We start from the raw sequence: 18746 nt of genomic DNA on the forward strand, positions 1-18746 counted from the left end.
CATCCTGCAAAATTTTGACATCATCTGCATTCACTATTGCCCTACCCAACTTTGCATCATCAGTGAACAAATGAACCGTTCTTCTCACTTCCTTCCCTATATCGTTAATGAACAAATTAAACAACAGTGATCCAAGAACAGAACCCTGTGGCATAACACTAGTCACAGGCCATCTTTTGGACTCTACTCCTGAGTAAACTACTCTCTGTTATCTCTCTATCAACCAGTTTCCTATCCATCTCACCAACCCTATATTCATTCCCATATGTTGCAGTTTACTGATTAGAATTCCATATAGTATCCTGTCAAAGGCCTTAGCAAAGTCCAGCAGTATCACTGTAAACCCATTACCCTTATTCAGTTCAGTCGTCACTGTATTATGCAACGTGAGCAAATTACTGAGGCATGATCTACCCTTCACAAAACCATGCTGCTCCCCACACAGTATCCCATTTCCATCTATCCATTCCTGTATTTTGATCTTGAGTAATTTCTCTAATACCTCGACAACAACTCCTGATATACTGATCAGTCAGTAATTTACAACAGCTTTCTTGGAGCCTCCTTTATGCAATGGAACTATTTTCCACCCCTTCGGGACTAACTCGGAGCTGAGACTTAAATTAAACAATATGGTCAAGGGCACTGACAGTTCCTTTGCCACTTCACGTAAGACTCGAGCTGGTATACCATCCAATCCCACAGATGTATTCACATTAAGGTTCCGTAATAAACTATTCACCTCCATTTCATTCACCACGGTTCCCATATAAACTAATGATTCCTCCAATGTCACCAACTGGATGATATACTCTTGCAAAGTGCTCACTCAGTAATTCCACTATGTCGACTGATTCAGTGATCTCCCTACCATTGGCATTTCTTAAAATCATTCTGCTGTGTATAGTTTTTCTTTTACTTGCAGCATATTGGAAGAACTGTTTGGGATTCTCTTTAGCTTGCATGGCTAATTTCCTTTCATAATCCACTTTTGCTTTTCTTACCATACTCGTTACCCTTCTGGCCTGTGCTTTATACTGGTCATGTGCCTGCAGGTCACCTTTCTCCTTAAATTCCTTCCACAGTTTTCTTTTTTTGCAATTCAAGTTTAATGGTGTTCATCCATTTACCTTCTTGATTTACTATTCGGACACTAGGTATACAGTCAGCCATAACCTCCTACAAATGCTCCTTGACCTCTTCCCATGCCCTATCAACATCCAGTCCTTGCAGTTTTACATGCCAATGTACTGAACCAAGCAATCTCCTAAGCTTGTCATACTTGCCAGCACGGTAATTTCACGTGTACCCTGTCTTAATCGAAAATTTCATAGATTTAGTCACCTCCCAGGTCAAGACCCTGTGATCACTCTCACCAATAGGTGGTAACATGGTCATATTCATTACAGTCACATTCTCAGATGCTATTACTAGGTCAAGCACTCTCGATACCCCTAGTATTTTCCATTACATGCTGTCTGAGACAGCATGTAATGGAAAATAGTTATCCCTTAGTAACGGAATAAAATCCAGTTCCTTCCTCACATGTGTTCTCTCCTCCTTCCAATCAGTGTTACCATGGTCGAAATCCCCCATAATAATTACCATCCTTCCACTCATTTGATCAATTTGTCTATGCATACTATCTCCACCATCTATTCCGTCACCTGGTCTGTAGCAGCACCCAACTGTACATTTTGTTCTCATTGTATACATTCTTACACTCAACTGCCTCACTGATGTCTGTATATCCGCTTCCTCCCCTCCTTAATAGTTCTAGTTTCTCTGATTTTGCATATCCACTCTGACTTCACTCAGCAACATTTTTTCCAGTCTTCGCACACCAAATCCATTCAAATGTAAGTCATCCATCTTGTACAAATCCTTTCGCCCATCAAACTCACTCCACACAACCACAAACTCCACACCCCACCATTTGCTATTATAGTCCTCCTCCTAAACTCCTCTCTGTCATACTGCAACAACAGACTCACTATCCTAATTCTGTCACTCTTTTCTTTCGCTACCTCTAATAATTCCTTTAAGTCCTCTTTCATATCAAATTTATCTCCTTCCAAATCATTCGTTCCCGCTATGACTATCATTTCTTTCACCCTCGGCTTTTGTGCTCTAACACTTACATCCTTAATTTTCGCACCCGGTAAGTACGATTTAGTCAAAGTGTCATCTATCACACCTCTTACTAATGAGTCACCGTACAACACCCTTTCCTACATTTCTGAAACACTCCCAGTCATACGCTTATTTTTCCTTTCATACACATGCTTATTTCCGTTAGCCGAGACACTCGAGAAAGAGTTTTGCAGTCGCTCCAAATGCCGCTTAACCGTGCGATCTCACTCATCACAGCTAATTTCCCATTTTTTTCATCATTCAAACCATTTTCTCTCTCTCTGTATAATTACCTTCACTCTCTCTTTCATCACTGCTCTTATTGCTATCTTGTACAACACATATGGGCAATCCCCGGTCCGCAGGTCGGATCCGGCCCTAATCTATTTCAGCGAAGTTTGTCTGATTCATGGTGTGTTCTACTAACTCACATTGAGCTGACATCATATGACTTGCGCAAAACACACTATGTTTTCTCCAACCAAGGGTCTCTTTCTCACTTTGACTACCGGCGTGTGTGAACGTGTTACAATGTGTCAGTTTAGTACTTGCGTTGGTGTTGTGCTTTGTTCAGTGCCTGCATTGATGTTATGTTCTGTTCGGTGCCTGCGTTGGTGTTGTATTCTTCTGTTCAGTTCACTGCCTTCAGTGTAGAAGACAGTTTTGTTTGACAGTTCTGAATATCGCTTATAAATTTGGGACAATGTCAGGGGTTATTGCAAAAAAAAAGAAAAGTAGATGCAGAGAATCGTCACTTTCAAGACAACTAGACGGAGGATTATTATTTTATTCTGAATAAAGGTTTGCCTGTATGTTTGCTGTGCAACGAAGAACTTGGATACCCAGCAGCAAATGTTCAACAAGCAAAGAATGCAGCACCACAGCATTGTCAAAGGCAGCTTTGTGGTAAGTGAAAAAATCTCTAAGCATTCTAAGTCATTCGGTGAAGGAGAATTTATGAAGAATGTCTGCTGGATGGTTTAAAAGAGAAGATTGCTAGATTGGAAGCATTTTCAGTTGCTTTGGATGACAGCACCGATGCCTTCGATACAGCGCAACTAGCAATATTTATTCGAGGAGTTGATGCGGATTTCAACATCACAGAAGAATTATTGATGCTTCGGCCGTTAAATGGAACAACTACCAGTGAAGATATATTTGAAACAGTCAACACAGTCTTCGAGAGATTTGGATTTAAATGGAGTTCGCTATCTGGCATATGCACTGATGGAGCTCCTGTAATGGTTGGTGCACAGAAGGGATTTATTGGAATAGTTCATGAAAGAGCAATAGAACTACAGATCCATCCAGAAAATATAACAAATTTTCACTGCATTATCCACCAACAAAATCCGTGTGCAAAATTGATTAAATTCAGAAATGTTATGGAAGTTGTAGTAGCCAGTATTAACTTTATTAAGTCACGTGTGCACTTAATCACCACCAATTTAAGGAGTATTTGGCAGACCTATTTTCGGTTTATGAAGATGCATCTTATTATTGTGAAGTGAGGTGGTTGAGCAAAGGTAAAATGTTAAAACGATTTTATGATCTGAGACAAGACATTGAAAATTTTATGGACATGAAAGGAAACACAATTAACCAAGTAAAAGATGATGAGTGGGTGTGTGATTTAGCATTCCTTGTAGATGTCACAGGATACCTAAACGAACTGAATCTTAAATTGCAAAAACAAGGACAATTGGTTCATGAACTGCATTGACATGTCAAAGCTTTTTGTAATAAACTAAGATTGTTGGAAAGTCAGATAAGAGCTAAAAATTGTTATCATTTTCATACTCTAGCAACTCATAAAAATATCCCTTATAATTGTTATGGAGATGAACTGAAGGCACTAATAGAGCAATTTGATACAAGGTTTGCCGACTTCAAAAACAAAGATTCCACGTTTGCTATATTTGCTCGTCTAATGAATGCTGATGTAAATAATGTGCCAGAAAACTTACAGATGGAACTTATTGAGCTTCAGGCGGATTTAGTGCTAAAATCACAATTTAACAACATTGCTTTGACGGATTTTTATAAATTTTATTTGGTGGAACAAAAATATACAAATTTACACACTTTTTCAAGAAAAATCATTTGTCTTTTCAGCAGCACATATGTGTGAACAGTTTTTTTCGAAGATGAAATACAATAAATCAATAATTTGGACAAGAATAACGGACGAAAACCTCAATATTGATTAAGTAATATTAACGTCAATATTGATAGTCTCGTAGTTGAAGTACAAGGCCAATCTTCACATTAAATTCTTATGCCATTTATTATATTATAAAATTTATGTAGAGCTTTATACCAAAGCATTATATTATAAATAATGAAATATGAAGTAGCAACTTGTTTTAATTCATTTAATATTAATTTATTTTATTTAATAATTTGGTCCGGCCCTTGACTCAGAGACAGAATGATAATTTGGCCCCCGAACTAGGAAAGGTTGCCCATGCCTGTTGTTCAACACAATTTACTATCAAACCACTATTTTCTCTCACATTCTGGCTTTCTTCTACAACAACTATCTCACGACCTGACACACACTTCAATTCCTCATTCTCCTTACATTTTCTGCACAGTTTCCCACCATTATCATTATCTATCCAGACTCCAGCTTCTTTCGGGAAAGCATACATCCCACACACGTTACACTGGATGAATTCCCTTACATTAAAGTTTTTGAACAAAGACGGCGAAGTTTGGTTCGCCATTGTTTTTCGTTGCATTGGCACCATGTGCTACACTATCAATTGTATCTTTAAACTACTAGTTTAAATAAAGCAGAAATCACACCAAAAATCACACAGACAGACCAAGTTACCAAAAACAAACAATACAACGTTAAGATTAAATCAATATTGCCAATTTTTTCTCAAAATAATAGTTATCTTTTCGAGAGCTCTCTGCCGAGACAGTAGTTACAGTAGTTATGATGTTTAATCAGTCCTGAAATTGAATTGATTTAATCATATAACTGGTCAACATCAGGTGAAGAACTGAGTTTAATAATTCAGAGTTTGATATCAGATTAATCTCATTTTCCTTCACACACATCGTGAAAGGGAATAGGATTATTTTACATCAGAATTTTTATTTATTTTACATCAAACTATCTTGCTGTATTTCTGCCTTCAAACCTTCATTTCTAACTGCTACTTACAACTTAAATATAGACTATATATTACAATATATATTTATGGCCTATTTATGTCATATAATTGTTGTCTTTTGAACAGCTTTCCCAGATCTGCAAAACCTAAATACAGATCCTTGTTATATTCCTATGACTATCTTGGTTATTTGTTTGAGTTAAATCTGATCTGGCACTTCTTCTTTCCTCATGTTTCCCTTGGACAGTTTTTCTTAGCTTCTCAAATAAGCTTGCATAATCTTACTATAACTCTTGGAAGAACATTTCCTATAATTCTCTGCATTTTTTTATTTCCTTTTTCTTATAGATGGTACTATGACTTGCAGTGCAATCAGTATAAAACTTTTAACCCTCCATATTTGAGAATCATTGGTTGCATATCGTTTAGTCCAGCTGCGTTTCCACATTTTAGATTGCTGATAATTTTTTTTCCTCCTTAGATATTGATAAGTACTTAATTGAATTCTTCTTAAATATTTTCTCCCATCATTCTGTCACTATTTATCTCATTTAATATTTCTTTTTAAAATAATTACTTCAAACATCCTTTTTTCATTAATCTTTCCTCTATTTCTAAACTTTTTTTTCAAAGCCTCCAAAATGTTTTGCCACCTTCATGATATTTACCTTCTTACCGTAACTTTCTTTAGCTACTTTTACATAGAGCTTAGCTTTCGTACGTTATAAAGAATATGATACTCTATGAGGGACAGCATGGCTTTGTGAATGGTCAATCATGCCTTAGTAATCTACTTTTTATAATAGAGTGACAACTGGTTGGATAAAGGGAATGGCTACATGATGATACTGCTGGATTTTGCAACGGCATTTGATAAGATACCATATGGAACTCTGTTATGCAAACTGCAACAAATTATTTTTTTACTCCTCTTCTATTCTTAAAGGAAAGCAGGCTGCACTTTTCTGTTGATCGACACTAAGATTATGTATTCTTTAATAACTTGTATTATACTTATTTGTTCATTTGTTTAAGTTAAGGGATATTACATCCCATATAGTTTCTTAGCCGAATAAGAAACTCAAAGAGTTTCATGCCGAATATAATACCCCTTCTACGAGTATTGTCGCCGAATTGAAGCCTTTGGCTCTTCACATATTTAATAATTTATTAGAGCACCTCGCGGCAATACTCGTAGAAGGGGTACAAGTTCTGTTCGATTCAAACTTGATATTAACTAGGTCTGGCTACTCACTGATGAGACCTTAATAAAGGTCGAAACCGGTCTGGGTAGTGACCTTCTCTCATAATGTGAACAAAAATACAGTTCCTCGGAGCTAAGTTCACATTATGGGCAAATATCAAGAATAGTGATCGGAGCTTGCTCCACTTCTACCACGAATTGCCCCAGCTTGCACTACCCTTGGGATCAGTGCTGCAGTATCCAGGTATTTGCTTACGCTTGGAATCGCCGAACTTTATATAGTTTCTACTATATTCGGCATGAAACTCTGAGTTTCTTATTCGGCTAAGAAACTATATGGGATGTAATATCCCTTAACTTAAACAAGTTATATGTCGCCGAATTGAAGCCTTTGGCTCTTCACATATCTAATAACTTATTTGTTCTTTTCCTACTGTGAAATAATGAATTTTCGTTGCTTTACATGTGTAGGAGAATTGGTTTTCTAGAATTTGGTCTTCTCCTCATATCTTCCATTTTTTTTTTATTTGCCTGTTATGTCATCAATTTTATTTTCATAAGAGTCATTGTTTTGCATTATTATTTTTTTGTCTGATATCCCTTTGTTTATATTTTGTGTGTTATGTGTTCAGCACCTTCCTTCTATGCTTCCTGTTAATCAGTGACAAATGCCCACTGTCTTGCCACTTCCATACTAATTAAGAAAAAACAATAGGAAGTGTTTTGTTATTTCATTTTTTTTCTCTGTTAGCTAAAAGTGTGTTAATTGAATGGTATAAGCACCTCAACAGCATGGTGGATCTTATATTTTATAAATATAAAAATATTTATAAAATTTTCTACCATGTTCAGATCTCGTCTTCCCTGACATGGCATCATGATTTGGCACACACAAAAAAAAATTATTGGGAAGACAAGAGACAGTTATAACAGACTCATCTTTCTTTCAGGATTCTCATTCTTATCCATCATTAGAAATTGGTTCGAAATGACCTTGCTGGATTTTCTTTGCTTACATTTGGAATGTATCTTCAAACTAAAAATACTTTTTTTAACTGAAATTGAGTTAGCCAGTCACATAAGGAACTGGCAAAGCTTTTCAACTTGCAAATGACCAAACTGACCTGAAAACAAAGTGAAATTTAGTAGATAACGTTAGGATGTACAGTGGGCTCCTTAAAAGCTTGATTTCAGAATACAGGTTTAAAGATAGTTCAAGCAGGGACCTTGAAGGCTCATAAAATATTGAGAAATCTAGAACTAAAATGTCAGGAACCTAGTTTTAGTGGCTGCAAAATATCAGAATCTTGAATAAAGTGCTCATCAATTGAACCTTGAGCTAGAGGCCCACTAAGTGCTGTACATTAGGGCCAGTATCTCTTCTCCCCCTCCCCCAGTATAATACTGCCACTTGATCTGTGAGAGAAAGGTTTGGTATGATATAAAGAAAAACAAAACCACCAAAAAAAAAAGAAAAAAAAAGGGCAGCCTAGTCACAGAAGATGGCATCGGTGTATTGTAGTGACTAAAGTTGATAAGAGTAGTGCTTCTTAATATTAACACTTTCATTGCCAAGCTGAAAATTGGAATTTCGTGTGGTGGCCAAATTTTTTTTATTTAGTTAGCGACGTCCACGTGATAATGCATGATCGGCCGTTTCGTGAGAACTCGCATCGCGCGATATCGCGTGATTGGCAATGAACGTGTTAAACAAAAATTTATACATACAAAAAATGACACCATTGGTAAAGGAATACTGCTACCTTTATGTGCTTGTAGACTATAATCCATTCACTAGAAATAGGAAAAAAAGATTATCAAATTACTGAAAATTTATTAGCAGCCAGATAAATATAGATACTAAGAAATTAGCTGCTGAACTAAAAGATACTAATGGCACTGCAAACATAGGACCTTAATCGATGTTGTTTGCCCTATATTTTGACACATTAACACTGCAGTTTCATTCTCTTCACATTATCGAACTATGTACTGGGTGGACTTGCACTAAATGATGAAAATCATCATCCAGTTAGGCCATCACCTTGCTTATCGGAAGCTCAAAGTGGCTTAAAAGAGTTACATACTTAGGATCTCGAGTAAAGTTTTCAGATTTTCTAATTTTTACTCTATCCATGATACTAATGTGTAATAGTTTTCAACCTTTTACATGCGAAATAAAATTAAAAAAGTGAAGTATATCTGCATCACTGTCTCTCTGTTATTATTGTAGTATAAGCGAAACATATGTAAAGACTTGAAATTAAGCTTAGCTAGCCAGTCTCATACAGAGAGATGGTATGATTCTTGCAGAACATTTCTTACTTTCCTCTTTCTCTACCCTACATTTCTCTGAGGATAAGTTTAAATGATACTTGTTAGGCAAATTATAAAATTATTACTTAAAAATACTTAATTTTTATTTTTATTAGGCCACTCACCACTGAGGAATTAAGTCTACGAAGAGAACAAGCTAGACAGTTATATGAAAAAAAAATGGCTGGTGTAATATCTGATAGTGAAATGAAATCTGATCAAAATTCTGGTAAGCATTGTTTTTAGTTTGTAATTATGCATGTAGCATTCATTTTTATGGCTCACTCTTGTGCACTTGTAGAGACCACAGGAATAATTTGTTATAGTGGATAATTTGCTATAGAGATTTCCTTTAGTGCATCATTTTTTTTTTTGCCTATGGAGATTTGCTAGGGATTTTTACTAGTTTGTTATAATGGTATTTTTAATAGCTTATATAGAGTTTTTATAAGCTGTATGTTTAATAATCTTCTGAAAATTGCATTAGTAAATTAATGGCAACTTACTCTTTTGTTGTGGTGAAGAATTATTTTATTATTAGTTTTTTTTTTTTTTTCTCCAATGCATATGTTGCAAGTGTTAACAGGTGTTCAAGTGGATGAATGTCATTTTATTCCAGAAACTAGTAAATCTGGCATTTCAAGATATTATTACAATTACTTCAACATTGATTCCAACATTTACTAGTGGGAAATCGTAGAGGTATAAAGTAACAGAAATTTAGTTATGAACATCATTCAGGTTTTTGCTGAAACATTTATGTAAATCTGTGGTCATGTAAAAACACATGCTCATTTTCCTTCTCCCTTCTTCTTGCTCATTTAATGTGTCAAGTTACTTATAAGGTTTTCTCTCAGATCTTGCTGATTTTGTTTTATTTTACTAAAATGAAATAATTTACAAAAAATTTCATTCACTTAAAATAATAAAATTTTATTATACTTGTATTCTATGTACCTGCTTCATTTGCATTTTTAAAAATAGTACTTATGTAATAAATTGTGTACTGACTGTCAGCTGGTTGTGCATGTAATATGCTTTTTTGCCTCTGCCTTTGAGATTTCATAGTGAATACTCATATGAGAGAGAGGGAGACTTCAATTATATATTTAGTTTAATCCTTTATCCAAGTGTAAGCAAAGAAAGTTTGCACCTGAAGTATCTTCAGGACTGTGGCAAAGGTGGACTAATAAGTTCACATCACTTTCCTTAGTATCCCATAATACAAAACACATCTCCTTGCAGATATGTATAATGCTATGCATTATGGGAGGGATCACTACCCAGACTGGTTTTGACCTTTATTGAGGTCTTTTCAGTGGGAGGCAGACCCAGAGGTAATACCAAGGTTGAAGCAATACAGAACTCATATTTCCATATGCCAGTTGCCAAAAGGTGTCATACCTTATTATTAAATTACTCTAGATTAGAGAATGGGTCTGGCTTTCACTGAAGAGAATAAAATAGGAGGTGGGAGGGATCATGTCAAGTATAATGCACTTTCGGACCCAGCAGAAACGAACTTGCATAGTCACAGCAGATAGTAGCATAGTTTAGAGAGTGAGATTTAGTGGTAAGCTAAGTTAGGAATATATTATGTAGAATTGACTGCAAGAAGCTGAACTGAAGTATATTTTCCAAGGAATGGGATCTGAAAATTTTATTAGCAATTTTTTAAGCGAAGCATTTCTGAAGTTACTCATGCTAGTAGGATTTTAAAATTTTTACTATTTAAAAAATTAAAGGAGTTCTTAGTACCTATTGATCTGCAAAAATCAAGAGCAAATAAAGTAAATTTTATTAATGTTATACTTATATTTGATAATTAAGAATGTAAGAATAGAGTAAAACAGTCTTCATTTAATTTCTGGTATTGAGACCACCTGTTTTTGATTTATTAAAATAAACAGTGTAACCCAACAAGTTTTGCAAGTCATCAGACTTGCATCATCAGAGGTACAAGATGTATAAAAAAGACTAAAAAAAAATTAATTATACACAACAATTGCTATAAGAACTTGCACTAGTATAAATAAACAAAGAGATTAAAAAAAAAATTGTTATATTAACTTATATGCAAGAATTGGAACAATGCAAGTTGCTGCTATCACGTTTTGTGATGTAATGCACATCATATTCCAGTTCCATTGTTAAATTTTTGAGGAATTCAAACCAAACTTAGTTGCTTGAGGATGCAAGCTATTTCTGAGGTGTATTTAAATTTTCTTATAAAGAGTAAACCAGTGTATGATTAGAGCAATGGCAGCATATTAGATTTAGAGTAAGCTATGTGAGTGAGTAGCATGCTTGTGGATTTCTCACCTTATAGGATTGATTGATTTATTAAGAATAAGAGGTGGTTTCATTTCAATACTGAGATTCAGCTGGATAATGTGATAACAGCTGTAACATTTTTTAAAAAGTGCCAAGAAGAGCACAATGGGGAATCACTGCAGCTGATTGGAAGAGAAGTACGAAAGGCTTGCACAGGTGTTTCAGTAAATGGGAAGCAAATTGTGATTGCATAAAAAGTTTAAAAAATAAACTACTTTGGGGTCAAATTAGCAACCAATGACATTACATTGTATATTATGAACCAGTTATTTAATGACTTAAGAAAATTCAGATTATTAATAATTATAGATTTGGAAAAGTAAATGCAGTATACTCTTTTAATGGAACGTGTGACACACTAGTATTATTAGATACACGTATTCACAGGAATAGAAAACAGTTTTTTTAATTTTATTATAAAATTATTATTCATAACAGTAAAATTTTATAATTGTTCTATTTACCTCAGTCCTCCTATAGAACAGCTTTCATATGAAGTATTCCCACAAAGACTACAACCTCCATTTCTTCAAGAGAAATATCAACAAATTATAAAAATCTTGATCCTAGCCCACATATGACATTCATTTGATCTAGGTCTTGGAACCTCTTGTGTGTTAACATTAATGTTAAAAAAAAAAAAAAAGTTAACATGAGCAGCTGGGTGGATGTAACTTAAAAACCTGCTGCAGTGGTAGAGAAATTCAGGTAACTACTTCATGAATGTTTATATAGATAATGGTAAGATTGAAGAAGGGATAATAGAGATTTAGAAATCTGATGATATAATACAAAACGAGAAACATCGTGATATTTTAAACCATCCAGCGACTGATAAAGTCTGGAGATAAAGATGACATATCAAGTTTTAATAATGTATGTTGAGGTTAATTAAACCACTTAGTCTTTAAGATTAGGAATTGATCCCACAGAAAATTTCTACTTGGAAATTTTCAAGATAGGAAATCATCATATAAAATTGAAATTTATAAAATTTATTAAGGCCATTACATCTTTTAAGTGTTACAGAAAAAGTAATGGAAAACTTCCTTAGGATTCATATCCTGAAATTTAGATATGAATCATGTATTCAGACAAGGCTAGCCTGTTTGCCCAATTCACTAATGCACTTACTCTAACCAATAGACAACAGGTTTGAATCTTGCGCTGAACATGTATATTTGCAATTGTTTTGGAGTAGGATGTGAGTTTTGTCTCCCCATTCTCTGATTAAAATAAAAAGCATCATCAAATTCCTGACATATACCTTCAAGGGTGCAGGATATTATGATAATACTACATGAAAAAGTTATATCATTACTAACTTTCTATCAACAATTTTCCTGCAAATTAGTGTATTTTTTGCCTTATAAGATGCTTTTTTGCTCCTAAAATTTATCTGGAAATTATTAATGCACCTTATGCATGCACAATTACAGTGCCTTGTCGATTGTCAGGTGATGCACGATCAGTTTGAATAGTTGCATGGTTGATAACAGTCATTATATTTAAACTAGTAATCAGTACATTATTATATTTAAATTTTTTTCTAACCCATGGATTCTACAAACCCTAAAACACACCCCAACTCAATATCAACAGAGTTGAAGATCAGTGCTATCAACATAAGAAGCTTGAATGGCAAAGAAGTGGAGCTAGCTGAGGAATTAGATAAGTACCAGATTGACATAATAGGCGTGACTTAAACAAAAAAGACCAAAACTGGTGAGCAAGCTCTGTCACTGTCCTTAATATTTTCTCATAATGTAAAACGCAGCTCCTAGGAGATGTATTACTGTTTTACATTATGAGAAGAGGTCACTACCGGTTTCAACCCTTTTTGAGGTCTCATCAGTGAGTAGGCAGACCTGGAATATCAAGATTTTAAGTGAACAGAACTTACATATACCTCTACTATCGAATTGCTAAACTGGTGTACTTATATATTGTTATTATTACTATAAGAAGCCAAAAGGCTATTTTACCAGTGACATAAATTAAGTTTAAGGGAAATGGTAAATCCCGTATTATTCTACAGCCGGGAACAAAACTCGGATCGAAATCCATCGTAATCCTAGAGTTACATGCCGAAAAATAGCTGGTAAAATAGCCTTTTGGCTTCTTATAGTAGTAATAACAATATATAAGTACACCAGAGTTTAGCAATTAGTTAGTAGAGGTATATGTAAGTTCGATTCACTTAAAACTTGATATTCCAGGTCTATCTACCTACTCACTGATGAGACCTCAAAAATGGTTGAAACCGGTCTGGGTAGTGACCTCTTCTCATAATGTAAAACAGTAATACATCTCCTAGGAGCTGCGTTTTACATTATGAGAGAATATTAAGGATAGTGATGGAGCTTGCTCCACCTTTGCTCCGAGTTGCCCTGGTGTTGTACTACCCAAGTGATTACATACACTTTGGCTCGCTGATAGTTTTTTCGGCATGAAACTCTAGGATTTCAATCTGAGTTTCATACCCGGCTGTAGAATAATACGGGATTTGCCATCTCCCTTAAACTTAATTTATGTCGCCGGTAAAATAGCCTTTTTGCTTCTTATAGAAAGAAATATCATTGATTTTAAAGGGTTGCCATCATGGTGCTTTAGATTTATGAAGAGAAATGATTTATGTATATATGCAAAAATGAAAATATCACAAAAAATGCCAGATTAATTCGAAAATATAATTATTGAGTTTAACAGATTCATCATAAATACTAGAAGACAACACAACTTTGAACTTTCACAGACAGCTAATATGGCTGAAGTGCCTCTGACTTTTGATGTACCCTCAAACAAGACTGTTGACACCAGAGGTAAGAAAAATATTATTATTATTAGACACCTCCAGGGAGTCAAAAGACTCATCAAGGTTAGATTGAGATTAGAGTGAGATCGAGGTTAGAGCGAGATTAGCTCTACTCTACAACTCTCTCTCTGCCACTCAGGCCACTCAATCCACCAACTGACTGCAACTACACCAACGGCATCTACCGCCAAACACCACTAGTATTTCCAAAGACAATCGCATTGTTTTGTCGTACTGTACAGATGGAACAAAATTGCCGCTTTTTTTTTTTTTTTAATTAAAAAAAAAAATGCCCAAAGAAAAACTTTCCGAAGGAGTTTACATTCTTATTACATGTTTTATTTTTTAAGAACAATTGTTTTTATCTAATAAATGAATAATACATGTTTTAAAATAAAAAATTAAAATTTACATAAAAAATTTGATGCATAATTTGTGTCTTATACTACGAAGAATATTCTTTTTTCCAAAAATTTGACATGAAAAATGTGATGCGTCCAATACGATGGTACATCTTATAAGGTGGAAAATATGGTAACCTGTTACCTGTCAACATTCCAATATTATCAGATCTTATGTGTCTGTCTTCTAAGACAATTTTTGCTATGTCTAGTCACCTACATCTTGGTCTTCGTCTGGATCTTTTTTCCTGTCATCCTGGCAAAGAACACTTGTTTTGCTAATCTTTCCTCTCCCATTCTGTTTGAGTGGCCATACCACTTCAGATTAGCTCTGCTAACAGTGTCAGGGTTTTTCCTCATATCCTCATTTTTAATGTACTCTCATTCGTGCCATATATTCTTCCCATAATTTTTCTCAGGACTGTGGTCATTCAGTTTAGTCATGGAATCCTACAGACCTGTCCTGGATTTATTTAGGAGTATAACATCTACATAAAGTAAAGAGTGAGATTAACATCTCCAATTTTGATATCATGTTTTATATCACTTTCCTTCATAATGCGATCCATATAGGTGATGAATAACAGTGGATATTATGCAAACCCTTATCTCACACCTGATTTAACATCAAACGTTATTCCTGTAACTGCTTCAGTTCTAACTGCTGATTTACAACTTGGATATAGAAAAGTATTGCTTGATATAATGTTCTATTTATGCCATATAACTGGAGCATTTTGAATAGCTTTCCTCTTAGCACTTTATTATATGTCTTTTCCAAATGTATGAAACTTAAATACGGATCCTTGTTATGTTCTCATGATTTTTCAACTATTTGTCTTTAAAGTGAAAATCTAATCCTTACAACCTCTGTTTGGCTTGAACCCAGCTTGTTCTTCAAGCTCCTTCACAATATTTCTTAACATTTCTCAGATATACTTGCATAAATCTTCCCAGGAACATTTAATAGAAATTCATTTGTAATTCTCACATTCAGATTTATTTCCCTTTTTGTAGATAGGTACTATGAGCACTCTATTCCAATCATTAAAATTTGACCCACTGATTAGGCCTTCTGAATTATTCAGTGTAACTACTTTAAACATTTATACATCTATATTGAGCATTTCTGGTCATATATCATCTATTCTAGTTACCTTTTTAATTTTGAGTATTTGATGGGTTTTTTTCTACCTCAAGTATTGATATACTTCTGTTTTCATTCTTTTTGAATATTTTCTTCAGAGTTTGCTACTGAATTGTTCTATGGTTTGGTTCTTGTTTTCAAACTGAATAATGTTTGAGTCTACAGTTCAAATTGATTCATTTCAAAACTTTTTTTACACACAATTTTTCAATATGAAATTTAATTTTATCCTGCCCAACACTAAATGGTGATCACTTCCAGTTTCAAATCTTTTGAGTACTCTTTTGTCCTGACTTTCTTATTTATTGCATCTTCTCTCCATGTGAATTTGTGCACAGTTTTATGTTGGAATATGGTGTTAGTGATAACTAGTCTATGTCCTGAGCTGAAATTTAGCACATACTTACCAGTATTATTAGCTGTGGTCTTTACTCCAAATTTTTCCAAAACATTGATGTCTCCTGCTCTGCTGTTTAGATCTCCAACAAGATCCAACTTTTCCTCTTTCATTGTATCAGTTGCCTTCTCTTATGGCTAGAAAAATTTCCCCACTTTTTCTGTAGTACTGCCTTCTGTGGGATTATAGGCACAAATAAGTCTCATGTCTAGTTTCCTATTCTGATATTAGTCCACAGCACTCTACTTGATATTGCCTGCCTTTCAAGAAGATTATCCTCATATTTAGTGTTGAATACCTGGTCAGCCATCAGTTCCCTTAAGTACCCCACTTGAAAAAGTAAAAAAAAATGTGCAGAAATTCACATAAAAAAGCAGTTTCATTAAGAATCGATCAATTTTGACATAGCTGCTAAAATTTTATGAAGAGGTCATGAGAGAAATAATTATGTCAGTGCCTATGATGTGATTTATTTAGATCTTGTCAAATCCTATGAATGATACATTTTAATAAATCTGTTGTTGGAACTTGTTATAATGCACCAAATATGGAAATATTGGTGATAATAGTATCAATTTCCTGCTTGAACTTTTTAACCATATGCTATATACTGGTGAAATTTCAGATGACTGGAAGATAGTCATCATAATGTTAATTTTCAAAAAAGGAAATAAATGAATTTGTGAAAATTATAGACCTTTAATATTACTAAGTTGTAGCTACAAAATCTTCACATGCATTATACAAAATAGAATCCAGACTTTAATAAATGAGACAATAGGAGACAATCAAGCAGGCTTCAAACATAGGACAGCCACTATAGACCATATTTTTACACAACATAATCCAGCATACAACTTATATACTGCAGTTTTATTGACTTTAAAAAAAGCACTTGATTCCATTGTCACAGGATTGCTGGTGACAATGGAACCAAATACAGCTTCTCTGGGGGTTTGATTGCAAGATGCAGTAATCAAGACAACTCCTGTCTCTTACTATCTTAGCACAACTGCTAACTTGGGAGTGCTTAATTGCTGTGCAATACCATATATAGACCTGTTCCCTAACTGTCATTTCTTTTTGAAATGCTGTTTTTTTTATACTTATTGTTTGGCATACAAGGTCAAAATGACTTATGAGTGAGCAATTTATTTCCTTTATAGGCCACAAAATTTGCATATTATGTATTTAGATCCATTTTCCTGCATTCAGAAAGATCTCCTATCATGTTCAGTAAGGATGTTTTATTAGGTTATTCTTTTTCTACCTGGAGTAGAAAAAAGTGCTATTAAGTTCATTAATCCTTAGTGATTACCATAATAAAAAATACTTTCCAAAATTTAACAAATTTTTCTTTTTCAACTTGCAATTAAATTGAAGTAAATACAAATAGGATGTATCTTTGTTTTATTTATTTTTCTTTTTATTTGTCTTTATTAGATATACTGGATTCAGCTGTTATATCAAAAGTATATTTTATATGATCAATAAATTTTGTAGCTTCTTTAAAAGGAAAAAAATTATTCTTGTCTTACAGACTGCCAAAATTCACCTAAAGAAGAGTTGCTTCCCTATCAGACATGTGATGATACAATTTTTGTTGCCTTTGCTCGTGTATTTAGTGGAACTTTACGTAAAGGCCAGCAATTATATGTTTTAGGTCCTAAACATAATCCAGCAAAAGCATTAAGAGAAGTGAGGTTAACTTTTCTCTTTAAACTCAAGTGTGTTGCATTTACTAAAATATAAACAATCTGTTTATTTATTTTATTGTTATTTTTTCCAGTTTCTTACTGATTATTTTTTCTGAGTTTATTGTGTAAATATGCTCATTTGGCTTTTATTTATTGGTTGTAATCAATATATGTTCTAAACTGAAGAAGCTCAGAAATGGAGGAAAAAGTGCTGTAAAAGGAATTAGAGATGATAAAGGCAGCATGAAAACTGGAGAAAAAGATATCCTTGAAGTATGGAGTAATTACTTAGAAAAATTGCTAAATGAAACAAGTAGCGATAGCACAATGGTAAAAAAACACTCACCAGGCATGCAGTCAGGAATACATATCCATACTTGAAGAAGAAAAAAAAGCTATCAAAGGCCTGAAAGGTGGAAAGGCAGCAGGAGTAGATATATATTCGACCAGAAATGCTCAAGTACAGAGATATAAAAGTCTTTCAGCGGCTGCACTGCATAGTTCACAAGTCTGGACAAAGGGACGAATTCCAGATGATTGGAGTAGAGTTCTCACAGTACCCATTTATAAAAAGGGAAATAAAACTGAATGTGAGAATTGCAGAAGTATTTCTCTGCTGAGTGTTCTTGGTAAGATTTACGCAAGTATACTTGAGAAACAATTAAGAAGGATTGTGGAAGAAAAGCTTGAAGAATAGCCTGGATTCAAGCCAAATAGAGGCTGTCAGGATCAGATCTTCACTTTACGACAAATAGTTGAGAAATCATGGGAATATAACAAAGATCTGTATTTAAGTTTTGTCGATTTGGAAAAGGCATATGACAAGGTGCCAAGAGAGAAGCTATTCAATACGCTACAGTTATATGGTGTCAATGGGACATTACATCAAGCAATACTTAGTCTTTATTTGTTATTTGAGTTGTAAGTCAGCAATTAGAATTGAAGGAAGTAGAGGAAGATGGTTTAATGTTATATCTGGTGTCAGACAAGGATGTACATTATCCCCCCTGTTATTCATTATCTATATGGATCACATTATGAAGGAAAGTGGTATTAAACTGATATCAAAATTGGAGATGTTAATGCCAGCTCTTTGCTTTATGCGGACGATGTTATACCTTCTAAATAAATCTGCTACAAGTCTCAAGATTCTCTGACTAAATTGAATAACTGT

At 34.2% G+C, this 18746-nt stretch overlaps 1 protein-coding gene across 1 annotated transcript in view; it reads left to right on the forward strand.

Annotated features, from left to right (window-relative positions):
- LOC150098172 (elongation factor-like GTPase 1) overlaps positions 1 to 18746 on the forward strand; it is a 451514-nt gene that overhangs the window by 206761 nt on the left and 226007 nt on the right. Inside the window, exons 15-16 of the mRNA XM_090406579.1 lie at positions 8898 to 9010; positions 17416 to 17573. Coding sequence (XP_090262705.1) covers positions 8898 to 9010; positions 17416 to 17573 — 271 coding nt within the window. The remainder of the gene's footprint in view (positions 1 to 8897; positions 9011 to 17415; positions 17574 to 18746) is intronic.

This window comes from Typopeltis vanoorti, chromosome 16 (assembly GCF_054136105.1).
Source record: "Typopeltis vanoorti isolate ZY-2024b chromosome 16, IOZ_Tvanoo_1.0, whole genome shotgun sequence".
NCBI classification, from domain to species: Eukaryota; Metazoa; Arthropoda; class Arachnida; order Uropygi; family Thelyphonidae; genus Typopeltis; species Typopeltis vanoorti.